Source organism: Eubalaena glacialis, chromosome 3, assembly GCF_028564815.1.
Source record: "Eubalaena glacialis isolate mEubGla1 chromosome 3, mEubGla1.1.hap2.+ XY, whole genome shotgun sequence".
Taxonomy (NCBI): domain Eukaryota; kingdom Metazoa; phylum Chordata; class Mammalia; order Artiodactyla; family Balaenidae; genus Eubalaena; species Eubalaena glacialis.
Window position 1 is genome coordinate 34,165,759 of NC_083718.1, and position 16,505 is coordinate 34,182,263.

General features: G+C 54.1%; 1 protein-coding gene across 8 annotated transcripts in view; it reads right to left on the reverse strand.

Moving 5' to 3' along the window:
• The window catches only part of NFASC (neurofascin), a 76,133-nt gene that overhangs the window by 19,583 nt on the left and 40,045 nt on the right, over positions 1-16,505 (reverse strand). For 3 of the 8 annotated variants that reach the window (XM_061187435.1, XM_061187434.1, XM_061187432.1), the window contains 4 exons: positions 14,870-15,074; positions 13,572-13,694; positions 12,286-12,459; positions 9,839-9,853 (listed from right to left, as the gene is read on the reverse strand). In XM_061187435.1, coding sequence (XP_061043418.1) covers positions 9,839-9,853; positions 12,286-12,459; positions 13,572-13,694; positions 14,870-15,074 — 517 coding nt within the window. Of the gene's footprint in view, positions 1-557; positions 675-4,155; positions 4,384-9,838; positions 9,854-12,285; positions 12,460-13,571; positions 13,695-14,869; positions 15,075-16,505 lie in introns of all 8 variants that reach the window. The other 5 variants (XM_061187437.1, XM_061187436.1, XM_061187430.1 and 2 more) reach the window with 4 other exon arrangements.

Sequence of the window (16,505 nt, forward strand, 5' to 3'; positions counted from 1 at the left end):
CAGGGGCCTTCACTCAGAGAAGGCAGACAGCCTGACCACACTGTACAGCCTCACAAATCTGGACGCTTGCTCCGAAGATCCAGTAAAGAATGAACAGCTCAGCTCGAGCCACCAGCTGAGACGAGGGACCCTGGACGGTGTCTCTGACCTGTGAGCAGCTAGTGTCCCTCTGTGAGCAAAGCACAGCTGAACCCCAAGTCTGGACTGGCCCAGCCTGTCTAGGGGAGACTGCTGAGAATCTGGATCCTGAATTAAGGCGATCCAAGCAAAGGTGAGATCTGGCTCATCTGGGGGCCACCAGAACCCTCATCCTGGGCAGGAAATGGACGAAGGGGCCCTCACCCAGGCCGCCCCCACCGCAAGGCACCCCTGGACCTTCACGAACGGCCGCAGAAACCCCTTCCTCCTCCTCGAGTCTGCTCTTCCTACCGCGCTGCTGCCTGAGCACATGGCGACTTCGTTAAGCCACAATGAAGCGGCTGGAAGGCCTCCCTGAGCCTGGGGGAGCGCATGGGATCTCTTTAATGGCATCTCCGCCACCCGCACAGAATGCTTACTGTCGATGTACTCAACCACAAAGTCAGTTCCGGGCCCGAAATTGTGCTTCCAGGTGATGTTGGCCCATTTACTGTTGGGGAGCACTGTGACGTTCCAGATGGACTGCTCATCGGGGGCTGGTGGGGGGGTTAGAAGAGGAGTTAGTGGTGAGGAGGGAGGCAGCACCGGAGACGCACACACACACACACACACACACACACACACACACGGGCAGCTAGGAAAGGGGAGAGTAGGAAGTGGCTGTGTACAGGGCCCGACGGAGCTCCAAGCTGCAGCCTTGGTAGCCAGGCTAGGTACGAGCAAGTACAGTCAGGAGGACCCGTAATGTGAGGGAGAGCCGGAACCTATGTGTCCACGTAGGTGGGAGTAGGAATGAAAGAGTGGGTTTGATCCAGGCCATTGGAGGCTCTAACCTGGGTTTATTCCCTTTTTAGGTCCCTTGTCGTGGATTTGAACAGTGCAGCGAAAGGGGCCAGTGAAAAGCCCCATTAGCTAGGATGCAGATGGGGCGGGAGAGGTGTGCCAGCCTCTTTCCCCTCAACTATAGACATTCTACAGGAAGGAGAGAGGGTATCTTGAAAAGCCACTCGAGAGTCATGATGAGATTTGCAGAAAGGACAGGACCAAACAGGGGAAAGCCTTAATGGCATCCTGAAACTGGAGGTGGAGAATGGCAACCTACACGGGTGACTCTGGTCTGAGGAGCCCCTGGGGTCATTCTTGGTCAACAAGATGCTGAATCACTGAAAAATGGCCTCAGATTCTCTAAGGGGACTTGGGGCCTAAAACCCCAGGTCCCCAAGCAGAGACAGTATGAATCCTTCCTCTCCCTTTCATGGGCTAGAGGGGACCAGAGAAGATAACTCCTTCTTGACACCCAACGTTCAGTGGCCCAGATACCAGAAGAATCCTGCTCTGTTGCCTTCTCAGCACTGTATCTTTGAGGCCTGATCTCTATGTAACACAGAAGACATTAATCCCAGTTCCTATGAGCTGGGAGCTACTTTATCAAAGCCATCACCCTGTCTGAAACCACAGCCTGTGGACAGGAGAATGGCACTAATCTTCAAACGTAATCATTTCTCAGGCATCCCAGCGGTCTGATTACCCCATTTCCCAGCAAAGATTTAATAGTGGAATACTAGCATGAAGCCTTATATTTCAAAGACTTTACAAGTGTGGCTCCTCTATATTTTATTAGCATGCAAGGGGGCACTGTCACCGACTCACTTGTCAAAAACAAATGAATAGAGTACATTTGTGATGCATTTATTCATTATCTATTTGACATGTGACTGAGTCTGCAGGGCTGGGGAAGTGATAAAAGATCTCCTGGTCTCCCCTTCAAAGAAACACCTTCTCTGCTACAACCTTGTCAGTTGTCAGTTGCCCCAGGTGAATATGATTCATTTTAGAAAGAGATTCCATTGATGGCACCAGGCATTCTCCGTGGGGAAGGCAGAAGGCAGCCTTCTTTACTGATCTGCCAAAGGTTTTCACTGTATTGGCTGCTTTAACTCAGCCCAAATCCCAGCTCCTTAGAATCTCATGGTTCTTTCTAGTGGGAATGAATTATGATCAGTTATGATCTGGGGACTTGAGATTTTTCCTCCTCAGCCCTGGGCCCTGGAAATAGCCAAAGAATTTGGGTTTAGACAGTCTGACCACCAATACAACCCTGGCCCAAATCTGACTGTCTTAAAGGTAATGGAGATTGGGGCACTATTACATAAGGTCAAGCAATGGGAAACCAAAATGATTTAGAGGTGGGAGCTGGAAGAAGGCACTGCCATCTAGAGAGACCAAGATGACGATCACTAAAGAAGAGAAAAGCTCAAAGAAAGGCGCCAAGAAGGAAAGCATTCAATTACTATAAAAACAAGAGGAAGAAGTGAGGGGAAGCATGGATTATCCTGTCAGCTCCTGGGATGTGAGACTTAAGGCGTATCCCTTGAAATCTGAAAAAGACAAGTTAAGGACAGAGGAAAAGTCCCATTTCACCACCCAAAAAAGTAAACTTAGGAAACATTTTGTCCTAAGTTGTAAGACACGATAAAGATGAACTTTCATTTTGAAAATCCTGGACAACAGAGCCACTCTGCTGCGTTGAGGGAGATGAGGATGTTGAGGGGAGCCCCCGAGCTCTAAGGATAAGGTCAGAGTGTGGCCAGGTCCCCGCAGCATCTCAGGCTCAGTTAGCGGTTGGGATGTGGGAGTCCATAGGCTAGTCCTCTGTGGCAGCAAGGCCAATCCTTCCAGAAGGAGCAAGACCCACTCCCTGTCTTCATTCTTGGTACATCTCTTCTGTGAACTCGGAGCATTAAAGTGGGGCACGGAGGCCCACCTAAATGCAAAAGAAGCCTCACTGTGGTCCCAAAGAACACCCAACACCAAACTGCCAGTGGCAGCTTCTCATAGCCTAGCAGGTTTCTCTCAGCCAACTTTTCCCTACAGAGCATGCTGTTTAAATTCTCGTTATTGCAGCTTTAAAGCAAATCAGTGTTTTCAAGGTCTGAGGAGCATAATGTCAGCTACGTATCACGTGTCTCCCCTTATGGCTCACACAACTCCATGTAATTGGATTAAAGAAGATACTCACACATGCATTAAGCCTCTATCCTCATTCAAGTGCTGAGAGAAGAGGGGTGGGATGAGTGACAGTGAGGCCTCGGAAGGCGAAGGGACTTGCCCAGGAAACAGAGGGGGCCTACAATTCTACAGCTGCTGGAGGAGGGTTCTGGGTGCTTCCTGCCAGCTGCATCGTGCTGACTTCACAGCTGGCCTGTGGGCTCCACAAGCTAGAGGCCCTCTCCTCCGTGGTAATAAGAGTGTTTGATGTCAGTTCTTAGAAGTACTGCTGGATTCCCGAGGGGCTCTCCTCATGCTGGAAGAACAGAGCTTCCTGGCCTGGCTGCGTGATGCAGGAACAGCACATTCTCTGGGCTCAGCAGGCCAGCCCTGGGACCGATTCTTACCACGGGCCCCTAGAAAGGCTGCGGTTTTCCCTCCGTGTGTATATCTGGGGGCGTGGGGAGAGCCACAGAGTACTCTCTGGCATTACAGGACTCCTGGGTAATACCACTGCCTGGAAGCTCTGACTAGAAAAGTCTGTAAGTGCGCCTTTCGGGGAGAGGTGCAAGGGAGGCGCAGGGTTCTGGGGACAGAGCTGCCTGGCGTGGCTGGCCAGTCCCCACTCCTCGCCCTCTGCTGCGAGGCTGGGGCATCATGGCGGAGACAGGAAGCCTTCTCAGGCTGGTTGGCCAGCGTCAGGCCCTTTCCTTCCCCACTCTCCCACTTCTGGAGTGCTCAGCCCTAAGCTGATCCCTCAGCATGTGGTTGGAGGCAGCCCTACAGTCCGGGGCCTGGGGGCCCTCTGTTAAAGAACAGGGATCCGAGGTTAGGACAGGGGCTCTGAGCAGTGGAGGCCACCATAGGGGCGGGTGCTCTGTGCCTCTAGGCCACCAGACTGAGAATCCAGCCTCCTGTGCTTTCAAAGCGGAAACAAAGGGAGGTGTTGACCAGCACCATCTCAGACCCCGCCTCCTATCTGGGGAAGCCTGTGGGTGGAGGGACGGGAGCACGGATGATGGGCAGTACCGGGTTCTTGAATCTTAGTCCTGGTGGTGGTGGGAGGACTCTCCGTGGTGGTGGCGGCGGCAGTGGTTGCAGTAGTTGTGGCGACGATGGTGGTGGCGATGGTGGAGGGTGCGACAGTTGGGATGGTGGGGACTGTTGTGGCTTCGGTGGTGGCAGCAGTGGCAGTGGCATCAGTACTGCCCACCGTGCCCGTCACACCCACCGTGGTCGGGGGCGACGTGGGAGGAGCTAAGGGGGAAATGTAAAACAGCCAAGTCTGGTCGGTGTGGCCGTCCCCAGCCTGGACACACGGCCCCACGTGCAAGGCAGGCAGCCCGCAGAAGAGATGGAGCTTAGTGACCAGAAGCCTCCCCGAGCAGGATGGACTGGGTCAGACGGGTCGCCGTGAAAGAGAACAGGACCATGGCAAGGGAAGAGAATGAAGCCTGTGTGTTTCATTTTCTTCTCATGGTCTGTGTGGCTCAAAGCACCAGCATGCACACAGCCAAGGGCGGTGATGAAGACGGGACACATACCAAATCACTCAGACCCCAGGGATGACATGGAGTTCCAGGTCAAGCACCACCCAGCACAGGCCAAGCAGCACCACTTGGGTCCAGGCCTGGAGCCCTGGCCTTGGAGGTGGGCAGGTTGCGGGGCCCTGTCCTGCAGGAGCACCGGGAAGCCTGCCATTCCCAACCATTCACTCCAAAATTACCCCCTCTCCTGCCTGCTTGAGTTCTACCACCACCCAAACCCAGTGACAGACAGAGAACGATCCCCACTCTGTGGGCAAGACTTGCACCTTGGTTCGTCTTTCCTGCCTCCACCGCCACCCCCTCCCCAGGCTCTCAGCTCTTGTTCATTCCCTGGCCTCTCCTCCCTTCTTCTCTGCCCAGTGACGGTCCCAGATTACCCCAATCCACCCTGACTTGTAGTAACTGCCTTCCTCTCTAGGACATCTGGGGTCTGGGCACCCGAAGCCCTTTCCCTTTGATTAGAATGTGGGAAAAGGGTACTGATGGACTCACAGTGTGGCCTGCGCTCAGTAACACCATGTTCCCGGCGCACAGTAGATGTAGAAATCCCAGGACATGAGTGAGGCACAGGCTGGGCTGCTCTTTTGCATAAATCTTCAGAGAAGTTCAAATCTGCACTACTTCTTACTTCCTCATCTCCCATCCAAAGCTACCCTTTGTTGTTGGTCAGCCCTAAGGGGCTAAGTCTATCGTGAAAACATTTCCATAGACTGTCTTTCCTTCTACAGAAGGGTTGTGGACACAAACAAAGGGCTGGCCTATTACTCTTTAGTTCCAGTATTGCTAAAGCTGAGGGTATGAGAATGATGGGCAAATCAGAGAGAGACAGAGCTGCCTCTCCTCCTTGCCCTCTATCTCCTGTGATCTGACCACAGTCTACTTTCTAGTGTCACTGCTGATGGGCAGAAGGCAGTGATGTTAAGACATAAGTAGGTAACTCTAACTTTCAAGGAAGAGTGATATCCTACCTTATCTCAAATCTGCAGAAGATCAGGAAAATACTATCCCCACTCTCCAGAAGGGAGCCAGGGCAGGGAGGGAACCAGAGAGAAAATTGCCAGAAAGCCTTTCTCAAGAATGAATCAAGAGATCCTAAGTCTTCTCAACAAGAGCCTGACCAACAAAATCCCTTTCATTCCCCCGGGACTCCAATATTACAAGTCGCCCATAGAGAAGGAGGGACTGTTCCTGGGAACCCAGTCACTTCCCTATTTGTAAGATCATAGGCATTATTGGGCCTGAGGGTGCTGACCACAGAAGTCACACTGGGCAGCTGACTATGCCCCATGCATTCCAGAGATTCCTGGACAAGGTCAAGGCAGACAGCGCTATATTCCCCAAACCCCAGTCAACTCGCAGACATCAGGAAGGGCGGGGGGGCGGGGGGGGGGGAACGTGTGGTGGGAAAAACTCTCCCTCTCACAGTCAGTATTCAAGGATGTATTTCAGTCCAAGGTGGCCCCAGGCCTGGAATGCAAGCTCAGTGCTATAAGAGCTCAGCCTGAGGAAATTCGCCTATCCCACCCACCAAGACACACACACACACACACACACACACACACACACACACACACACACACACACACGGGCCTGAGAGATCCACAAGGCAAAGGTGAGCTCCCTCTCAGGCCTGATGCCTGGCAGCTCCCGTGGCCACGGAACACACATGGGCTTTTCCTGCTGTTCTGAGCTGCTGGAAGGAACCCTGAGAAGCTATTTTGTCCATCTGGATAGGACTGCTCTGCTTTGGCTCCTTATCAATAGTGTATTTTCTAATAATTTCTGGCAAGTGCAATGTTCACAAGGTTCCCCTTTGCTATGACTATTTAAAAGGCGTCATCAAAAAACTGAAAATCCCTTTAAAGTTAAATCATCCCACTCTGTGCAGTGCAGAGACGCGGGCTTCCCTTCCTATGCGCGCAGTGGTGCTGCATTTCCCAGCCCCCGGAAGCTATTCATACTCTCACGTGGGCCCTGGTCCTCATACAAGCAGGTACGCACGCTCATGCTCACACAGGGCCTACAGCCAGGCCCACACGCTTCCCTGGGCGCTCCAGCGAGTAGCCCTAGAAACGGAGATGCTGAGAGAGGCTAGGCTAGAGCGAGTTTCTTCCTGGGTCCTGCTGGGCAGAGACAAGAATGAGCAATGACTGAGGATGCTTCCACACTCTCCTCCCCTCCCTCTGCCAAGTGTGACAGGAGGAAGGGTTTTCTTTGATGATGGCTACCTAGATGCTTTTCCTTCAGCTCAGCAGCAACAATCAGGTATTAGCGAGAGGGGACCAGAAGGGAGTGGGAGGAAAGGAGGCACTTCCCAGGCGTCCTCCCAGAGGGTCCCCAGCACTGGAGGCACAGTGGAGAAGGCACCTTGGCTGGCTGAGGTCACAGCTGGTAAATCAGCATCCTCTCTGGCCTACTCATTAGCTGTGTCTATTGTCCCAGGGTTGGACAGGGCCAGAGAGACTGGGAGGGCAGAGGCAAGAAGGCAAGGCTCTGAGGGAAGGGACAGAAGAGTCAGGTGAGTGAGTTGTTAGTGAGTTGTTACAGGTGGGAGGGGAGGGCAGGTTTTCCACGGGAAACTGTCCAGCGCTCAGGTCTAAGGGGATTCAGATGATTTCAACCCCTGGGGCGGGGTGGGGGTAGCAGATAAATGGGGAATAAGGCCCAGAAGCGGGGCTTATAGTCAGTGTGGCCCACAGGCTGGACAGACTCGTTGCTGGGCTAGGGTGTCATCTTCAGCCACAGCAGGAACTATGGGCTGGAGAACCACCCTGGTCACTGCCCAGTGGAGACCACCAGCCTGGCAACCGAGAGTAATGGAGAGCCACAGTGGGCCTGGAGCTGGAAGCACAGGACCCCTACCTGAAGGCAGTGTCAACCTAATGGGTTACCTAATGCACACAGGAAGGCATCCCAGCTATGGCCAAGGGTTCTCCACCAGAGTTTTGGGCAACACCACGCAGGAGATGGAGAAAATTAAGACAACATGTCTCTTATTCACTTTTCGTTGCCCAGAACCTGCCATGGAGCTGCCCACCAAACACTGGCAGATCTGAGCCGAGTCAAAGACAAGGACAGCAGTTTCCAGACATTCCAAGGTGGAGGGCTCAGTCCAAAAATGTCCACTTGGTGCATGGACTACCCTGGCCAAATCACAGATGGCCAGGACAGATGGGCAGCAACCCTAAGAGACTGCAGATATGGGTGCATGAGAGGGGTTATCTTTACCGGGTGAGACAGGAACAGATCAGTCTGGGGGGGAAAATGCCCACATTTGGAGAAGATGAGAGGGAAGGGAGCAGTGGGCTGGACTCCAGGCCATCAGCAGCATAGAACCTGGGCGCCATCACTTCGCACCTGCAGATCGTGCAGGAGGTTCTTATGCATTTAAGGCTGGGAACAGCTGATGTTACCAGCACAGCTCATTTACCAAGATGCGCGTTGTGCCTCTACCACCATGTCACATGGAAGCTGGAGCCTAGGAAACACATCTGACAGATGGACAGAGGCCCTGGCACCCTCTGCACACCAGGGTGAGCTTGGATCTTTCCTAAACGAGAAGTAGGAAGTGGGGTGTTTGTTTGGAATTACATCCATCCCCCTCATACCTGCCACACATGAGAGGGGCAGCACAGACTGGCACGGGTGCCCACTGAGCAAAGCATACTCCCAGCGATCAGATCCACCTGCTTTGGGTCCTGGGTGCCAGAATGGGGAAGGTGGACTGCAAGCTGCTTGACCAAAGAGCTTCTAGGTGATTCATGGGGTACCCTCCCTGCATCTCCCCTTCCATCTCCACTAAGTCGCTTCGGCTGCCCTGAGCACCTGCTGTAATAGTCCCGGGGAAACCCTTATGCCAACTTGAATCAGGAAGTTAGGGCCACTCCCAGACTGCAAGGATGGCTTTCTCCCGGTCTCCAGGCCCAGGACACCTCTCTGCCTCACATCCCAGCAGAGGTGGGGAGGCACTGGCCCCTGCCGGCCTGGGTTATTTGGGGGCGGGGGGATGGAGAGGACTGGGGGTGGGAAGGATGATGGCAGCGCACCACCCAGATCTGACTGGTGGAGCAAACGCAAACAAAGGAAGCAGGGTGCGCAACAGAAACAGAATCAACCTAAAATGGCGGGGCGGGGGGTGGTAAATGAGCGAAGGTGGAGGGGAACCAAACCGGGTAGGGTGGCGTCCTCTTCCTAAGCCAACCTTCCAGTTCGTCACCTGGCTCGCGGCTCTCCCTGCTGCCTAGAGCCTGAGAAGGCTCTGGCAAACCCTTGCCCTAGAGCCTTGGTTCTGCCTCAAAGGAGGGCAGTGGAAGGCACCCTGGGGCCCCTGCCTAGTTCCTCCAGCTTGAGGACCAGCCTTCGGTCGTGAGGTTCCTCAAACCCACAACATGGGGACTTGAGACAAGGACCTTGGCTAGCAGGTCATCTCCTGCTGCAAACCTGCCTGCCCAACTCCTCACTGTGCGTTCACCTCCCAGACCCCAAGAGTGGACACTGCTCCAAACACCCAAGACTCTGAGAAGCTGGGTTTCTGAGGGGTGAGTGGGCAATCAGCGCATGGCGCCCACTGAGACTCCAGGTCCTGGGGCACCTGGCCCCATCCTGGGACATGCAGACTCGTTCTCACTGACTAGAAGCCATGGTGGATGGCAGAGCTGGTGCCAGGCCCCATGCAGCATGCAAGGCCAGCATGCACGGTGTGCTCACCCACAGACCACCCTTTCAGGGGATGGCAGCCTGACCAGGAGACAGGAGCCAGCTGCCCCCACTCCTTCTAGGGCACAGCTGGCCACCCAAGGGCTGTGGACCCTTTCTCTGTGCTCTGAGATGTCAAGCCTGGGCAAGGCCCCAGGTGGCTCAGGGGAAGTAATCACTCAGCTTCAGAGAAAGCTGCAGCTCCAGAGAACAGGTCTGCAGCCTATGCATGTGGGGCCCCTTCTAAGCCAGCTTCCTTCTCTAGCGAAGGGAGGAGAATGCGTTTGATCTCCTCTGGTCCCATCCTCCACATACATCCTCCTGGAGAGTCTGGCTCCCCAGCCACTGAAAGGGTGAGTCCGGAGCATGCTTTCACCCCAAGCTTCTCCCTCCTTCTCCGCTCTGGCTGGGCTGGACTCCACCTGCATTGCCCCATGCCATGCCCATTACCCCCGCTGCTGGTACGGTACCTGCGGTTGGAGCAGCTTCAGAACACAGCGCCCAAGATAGCCAGAGAGGGAGAGGGCGAAAGAACGAGAGGGAAGAGAAAACAGCACAGGTGAAACAAGACAAGCAATCACAGGACAGAGAAGGTTCTGGCTCAAATCTGACCCACGGTGTGGCCAAGTGCTGGTCACGGCCCTGAGGATGCCACCTGGTGTTCGGGGATCATGTTCAACTCCACTGGGGTCTGGCACGTTCCTACGGAAAACTTTCCTGGGTCTTGGAAACCTTTCTAATATACTCACTTCTGCCTCTACTCAAGGACATCTAAGAGGTGGCAGCCGAAACAGTCCACCTCGAGTGCTATGTTCCCAGGTCTTTCTCAAAGGGTGTGTCCTTTCCTAGCTGGGCTGGGGTGAAGGAGTCTGGGTAACCCTCAGTGACGCCAGGAATTGAGGGCATAAGGTACAGGTGGTTTAGGAGGACATCAACGCCTGTCAAAAGGATGGTTCCTTCATCCCCACTGGCAGGCGTTGAATAGTGCTGGGGTCGGGGGTGGGGGTGGGGGGGAGCGCATTTGGCTGAACGCTCTCCACACCAGCTCAGCCTCGGAAGGCTGGGGCATGTGATGGACTGGAGCCCGGAGCCACTGTCCTGCTGTCCTGCTGCCCCGCTGTATTGTATGAAGTAAGAAACTCAACTGGGGACTGAGAGCCCTAAAAGGAATTCCTGAATTTGCCGCAAACCCCTAGGTTGAGAAGAAAGTCTCTCTTTTTTCTCTTGTCCCCTGGAGCTGAAGATCCTTCCCTGCAGTGGTCACTGGGGCTGGGCAACGGGGCTTTGTTTATCTGATGTTCTGTAATGGGGGGGAGATGGGGAGGGAGAAGAGGCTCTCTTTATGTATCTCCTTACAGAATTAAGTAATCAAGAAAGTGCATCATCCCTGGCCTGGCCTTTGGTAATAGGCATATATTAACCACTTACCCAAAGTCCCCCAGCCCTAATAAATTGCCCAAGTCCCCAGGAGATTGGAAGGGTGCACTAGGAGGGGAGCTTATTGTGTAGCTCACTCCTGGTTTACAAGAGCAGAGAGGTAGAGACAAAGCACTGTCAGCCTTTCTCTACTTTCTGCCTGCCCCCTCTCCTCTCTGCTTCAGTGCTGGCCTGCTGGCCAGGGAAGTGGGGCCTGGGGAGGGATGCAGGGCTGCTTATGAAGCTGCACTGGGAGCCTGGGGTAAGGCAGCAGAGGCAGCAGGGCCTGGAAGCACTGCTCCTCTCCTGGGTTGGGGGTACCGGTGCTCATGAGGTCCAATCAGGCCAGGGTCAGGCCACCGGACCTCAGCCTTCTGGGGAAAGCACTAGACAGGATAACCTGTTGTCAGTTTCAACGATTCCTAATCACATCACCCCTTCTTTGAAGTCTTCCCTTGTAGAATCAACCCCCCTCCCCTGCACGGCCACTGCACTTCTGCCATCTAAACATACACAGCTCATGGTGAATTACAATTAGATATTCCTGTGGACGTCCCTCCTTCTAGACTGTGTGAGCTTATTAGCTTTATATCCCTTGTTTTGGGTACAGCGTCTGGCACCTCATGTTGTGGGTGTGCAAGAAATGAATGGCCTTTGAAGAGGCCATGGTACCTCTGGAAAAGCAGAGCCCCCACCCGCTGTCATAGGGGATCTGCAAATCTCGAGGCTTCTAGAGGCTCGCCTGCCTGAGAGGTTCCTGGAAGCCAGCACATGTGCAGATGGGCCTGGAGCCCCCTCTAGTGGAGTTCTCAGGCAGGCGCAGCTCTGGGGCGGGGTGCGACGCTGCTAGATGCCAGAACCCAGGAGAGGAACTCATGTGCTCTCTGTGGAGCTGGTTTGGCAAATGGCTGTTTCCAAACCCCCTTTCCTCTCCTCAGCCTGACAACTCCCTCAATTCAGGCTGCAAGGAGGGACTACACCTCCTGCTCTACTCATGATCCCGGCAATTAGCTTCAGTCACAGCTGTTCCCCTCTCTTCTCGGCGCCACCGAGAGAGAAGAAGGGGCACCCCCAGAGCCCTCACGGGGCGGTCTCCATACTACTGCTGCCTCCCTCACTAGGCGAGCATCTTCACTGCTCTTTGGAGTTCGTGAGCACATTTACTTCCAGCACGCTTTCTCTCATCCCCTCAACTCAGCTACGATTCACACTCTCTTCCCTATCCCCCCACCAGAAGGAAAGATGACAGATGTTAAGTAGCTGAGCAAGTCAAGGCCAAGTGGGGATCCAGGTCTGACTGCAACAGTAAGAAGATGTGTTTTCCAGATACATCGCCGGTACCTACCTCTCAGCACACAAGGTGGCTCCCTCCTCTGGAGGGCTCGAGGGCCTGCAGCCTCTCCATCCCAGGAGGCCGGGCTGCCAGAGGCCGAGTCCGTGTTTCTCTAGGCATCTGAATTCCCCGGGACCATTCGCCCCGAGGCTGCCGCAGTGCACCTACCTTCATTCGGGGGTGCTGGTGACTCCTCTGTGACTGCTTCCCCAGAGCCCACCTGCGTCCTGGCACTGAGGGAAAAGCGGTAGCGCGACACGGGGTCTGCTCTTTGCATCGTGAACTTGGTCTGATTGGGAGAGAAGTTTTCCACTATCTGCTTTCCTACTTTGGTTCCATTAACTGGGGAGAGACAGGTAAGTGGAATTGAACTTTAGCAACATTGACCATGATGGGTTATATAATCTGCAGCTGGAAGGACGAAGCCTTCCCGACTCTGCTGGGAAGGGAACCCGTGGAACCTGCCCGTGATCTTAAGGACTCAGGGGAGGGAGATGATTCAAAGGCCGAGGGCTGTGCAAGAACTCCTTTCCGGCTCTTTGATGACGCACCAGGGTAACACTTTTTCACTGATCTCATTATCGCCAGCTCAATGCAAAGTTATGTGGCTGATTCTGAAAGATTCAATTTTTAATCCTCAAGCCTTTTCAACAAGGACAGAACTTGAAGTTCCTTTTTTCCTTTCAAACAGAACTAGGGCAAAACCACTAGAGCTTTTTGTTGTTAATGCCTCCTTTGTAAAAGGACTCCTTTGTAAAATACCTCAAAGGGGGAAGGTCAGGTCCAGAGATGGATTCAGAACCACACACAAGCACACAGCTGGCTATTAAAATCCTTAACAGCACAATACCTGTCCTTTGAGCTTCACATTGAGGCACAACATCACCCACTTCAGAAGACTTAAAGTTTTTCAAATGAATGACACTCCTGTCCCTGCCTGGTGATGCTGAACTCTTTAGGTGAGGTCGTCCCGACCCAGGCTCCTGACTGAGCCACTCCAAATTCCGTGGCAGCTCTACATACAGCTGCCTTACCATAAATGGCATCTTATTAAGGTGTCCCCGAGTGTCAGTGTCGTGTGGATTCCTATGCACGTACTATCTGCCCCATCGGATGGAAGGTCCATCAGGTAAGGAAACTTCTCTCCTAGACTTGTAGGCGTTAGACACTCTAAGATTCCTGAGGGCAGGGGTTGAATCCCTCATCAAACCAGAAGTCCCCTTTGTCTCACCGGGCCAACTGGAAGCTCCCTGCAGGAGGAGCTGTGTCAGGAGAGCAGGGATTGGGTCTCACTTGCCTCCCCTAACCCTACAGGAAACTTTTTCCCTGGCCCCTCTATCCCTCCACAACGACCTCTGTACCCATAGGCTTTCTACCTTGATTCCTTAGGAAAAGTGTTGAGAATGGGGTTTCTGATTCTCAGGTTATCCAAGAGAAAGAAGAGCAGAACGTACAGGCCACGTATTTGAGAGTATATCCAGTCAGGATCCCATTGGGGTGTTCTGGATGATCCCATTCCAGGTTGATTGTCTCCAGGTTGGGCTGCCGGACTCGGAAACGCCTGGGGGCACTGGGTACTTGGGGAAGGAGGAGAGAGTTGGGGAGATGGGGGAGAGAAGAGGGGCGGGCAAGATGAAGAAAACACAAAAAACAAAGCACAAGTATGAAGGCATTGACCTCTGGGCAACCCCCGTGCTGGATCACTGTTAAGCCAGAACCCAGAGAACTACGAGGTGGCCAGCGCCCATCGCCCCATCCAGGATGGCGTTTCCCCACATCTAGGACAAGCATGGCTCAGACTCGGTTTACACGGGGAAGAAGTCAGTCAAGTTCTCCTTTAGCAACTACCCTGGATTCAACACATATTAGGCTCTGATCCTGCAAAGAAACCTCCAAGTTGGGCAGTCATTCCCAAGGCAGGGAACCAATTTTAGCCGTTTGGTAATAGAGGCTGCAGTTCCCAGTCCTCAGACAAGGATTCTCACCACTGGGTCCAAGCATCAGGCCCTGGCCTCTGGGCTGAGAATGCCGGGTTCAGGGGTGAAGAGAGAGAAACCCATGACGGAACATGTGGATGGTGCCAAGAGCACGAGCGATGGGGAGAGGCTGGTAATGAAAACCAGACGAGGAGGGGAGACAGGAATACAGAGACAAGAGGGGAGAACAGAGGAGAGGACAAAGGAGGAAGAGAAGAAGAATGGGGAAAATAATAGTTAAGAAGGGAGAAAGGAGAAACAGAAGAGGGCAAAGCCACTGCCCGGCTGGTTCAAGGGGAGTGGCAAGAACAGGAGATGCGCCGGGACCTCGGCCCGTGTCTGCCTCCCAGGACCGGGGCGCCCACTGCAGGGCAGTCTCTAGACTACAGTGGTGTAACAAGAGTGAAGGTCCTCGGGTATGGTAAACCAACCAGGTGCCTCTTGGGGTCAAGGTGCCTGAGCTCCCTCAGGAGGTGGTAGGCAGGCAGCCCCGGCTCCCGCAGTGCCCTCGGGAGTCCGTGTGCACATTCCGTCTGAAATCATGTCAGCAGCCAGCACAGTCTCGTCTTGATGTACAATCTCCCGTCAGGGCGGCCGCCTCGGTGACAGTGCTCCATGAGCACGGCCGGAGCTGCTCAGCTCGCAGGTCATCCCCCCTTGAGGTCAGGCAGAGGTCAATTTGCGCGGTCCAGGCCAAGCCACGCTGGAGCCGCGCAGGGCCACCTGGCCGCGCCACCCTCGTCCTGCCCTACCCAGGGAGCTGCGGCCGGACCTACCTCCTTCCGGGGTGGTGAACGCCTTGGTCTCACTGCGAGGCCCATCGCCTCGCCCATTGACCACAACCATCTCCAGCTTGTAGTTACTGTAGGGGAAGAGGCGGGACACCACGCCACGGAGGCGGTCGCCGGGGAAGCTGGCTTGCTGCCTCTTCTGAGACACCCACAGGCTCTTCAGCAAGCTGCTTTCCCTCCAGTAGTAGGCCTTCAGGACAGAGGCAGGCCGGTAAGGGTTCGGCCAGGCAGAGCCAGGTTAGTTGTTAGTGGCGGTGCTCGTGGTGACCGGTGTTCCCTTTGCTGGCCACAGGCTCCAAATCCCCAACGACCTCGTCAGGCCCACAGAGGGCTGGGGGTGTCCTGACAGTCCCCATTCATTAGCCACTAGTGAGTGGGAATTGATGTCAAACAAAATAAGAGTTTTTGGTTTCAATCATTTTCTGAGCCATGTCGCCTCTCTGGGGAACAGGCAAGTCAGCCAAACTTACAGCTGAGCGGCTCCGTCTTGAGACTTCTTTCCAAGCTGGGAATAGGTTGCTCAGGGAGTCCGTGCCAGAACCACAAATTTGAGCCAAGGGTCCAGGCACGGAAAGCTCTTTTCTGTGCTCAAAGACCGCATCACCTTGAGTTAGATTTAGTATGGTTTAGATTGGCAGCGGGCAGGAGTTGAAAAGCAGCAGGTTACCCCCGGAAGTCTGAATATAAGAAAGGGTTGGTTTAATCCATTGAAGTCAAATGGTTCCTTTTAATACTGTTTAAAGACCTTTAGGGTAGTGACATGTCCAAGCCAATGGGAGACCAGGCTGTGGGGTGGCAAGCGCTTGGATGGGATGGGACGGCCTGTGCAAGGTGGTAGTGTCACAGGTACAGTCGAGAGAGTCTGAGACACGGGGTCTGATGAGCAGTGGAGGAGAAGCCCCAGGTCAGCTGTCACACGAGCATCACCCGGGGCCTCCAAGGGCAAGGTACGGAGGAAGTCCAGACTTAAGAGGGGGACCCAAAGGGAGCTTTAGCCAAAAAAATCTCTAGGCAAGTAGGTTAAGGGTGCAAGTTGGGGAAGAGCTCATTTAAGCATATATATCACCTTGCCTTCCTTCCCCTACCTACCAAATCCATTTCCCGAGAAGAGACTGACTCCCTCTGTGTGCCCCCAACTGTCCATCAGCCAACTCTCGATGACCCCTAAGTCTGTGTTACCCTGGGGGCTACAGCCTCCCCAGGAACTTTTAAAAAGAGCTACTCATCAGGGAGAGCCTTGCATACCCTGGGTTTTCTCTCCCTTCCCTTTCAAAGAGAGAGACATCAGGGATGGAAGAGGTGGCCAGGGGAAGCCAAGGGCCTTGATAATCGGAGTTGGCTGTGACAACAGGGAAGGGTTTGTACCCTTCTAGTGGCTCTTCCGGTTAGTTGGGGCTTCATGAAATCAGACTGGGTGAGGCAAGCAGCCCAGCGGGGGCCATTAGGAGAGGGGAGGGGTGTAGCTCAGCGGTGCCTCAACACTGCTTCTGGAGATACATGTGTGTCCACACACACGTATTACAAGCATAATGTGCTATGTATGGTCAACCCAAACCCAGCACCCTTCACATGATTTCTGCTGAGCAGAATCTCTCAGCATACCCGGTGCAGGATACATCTG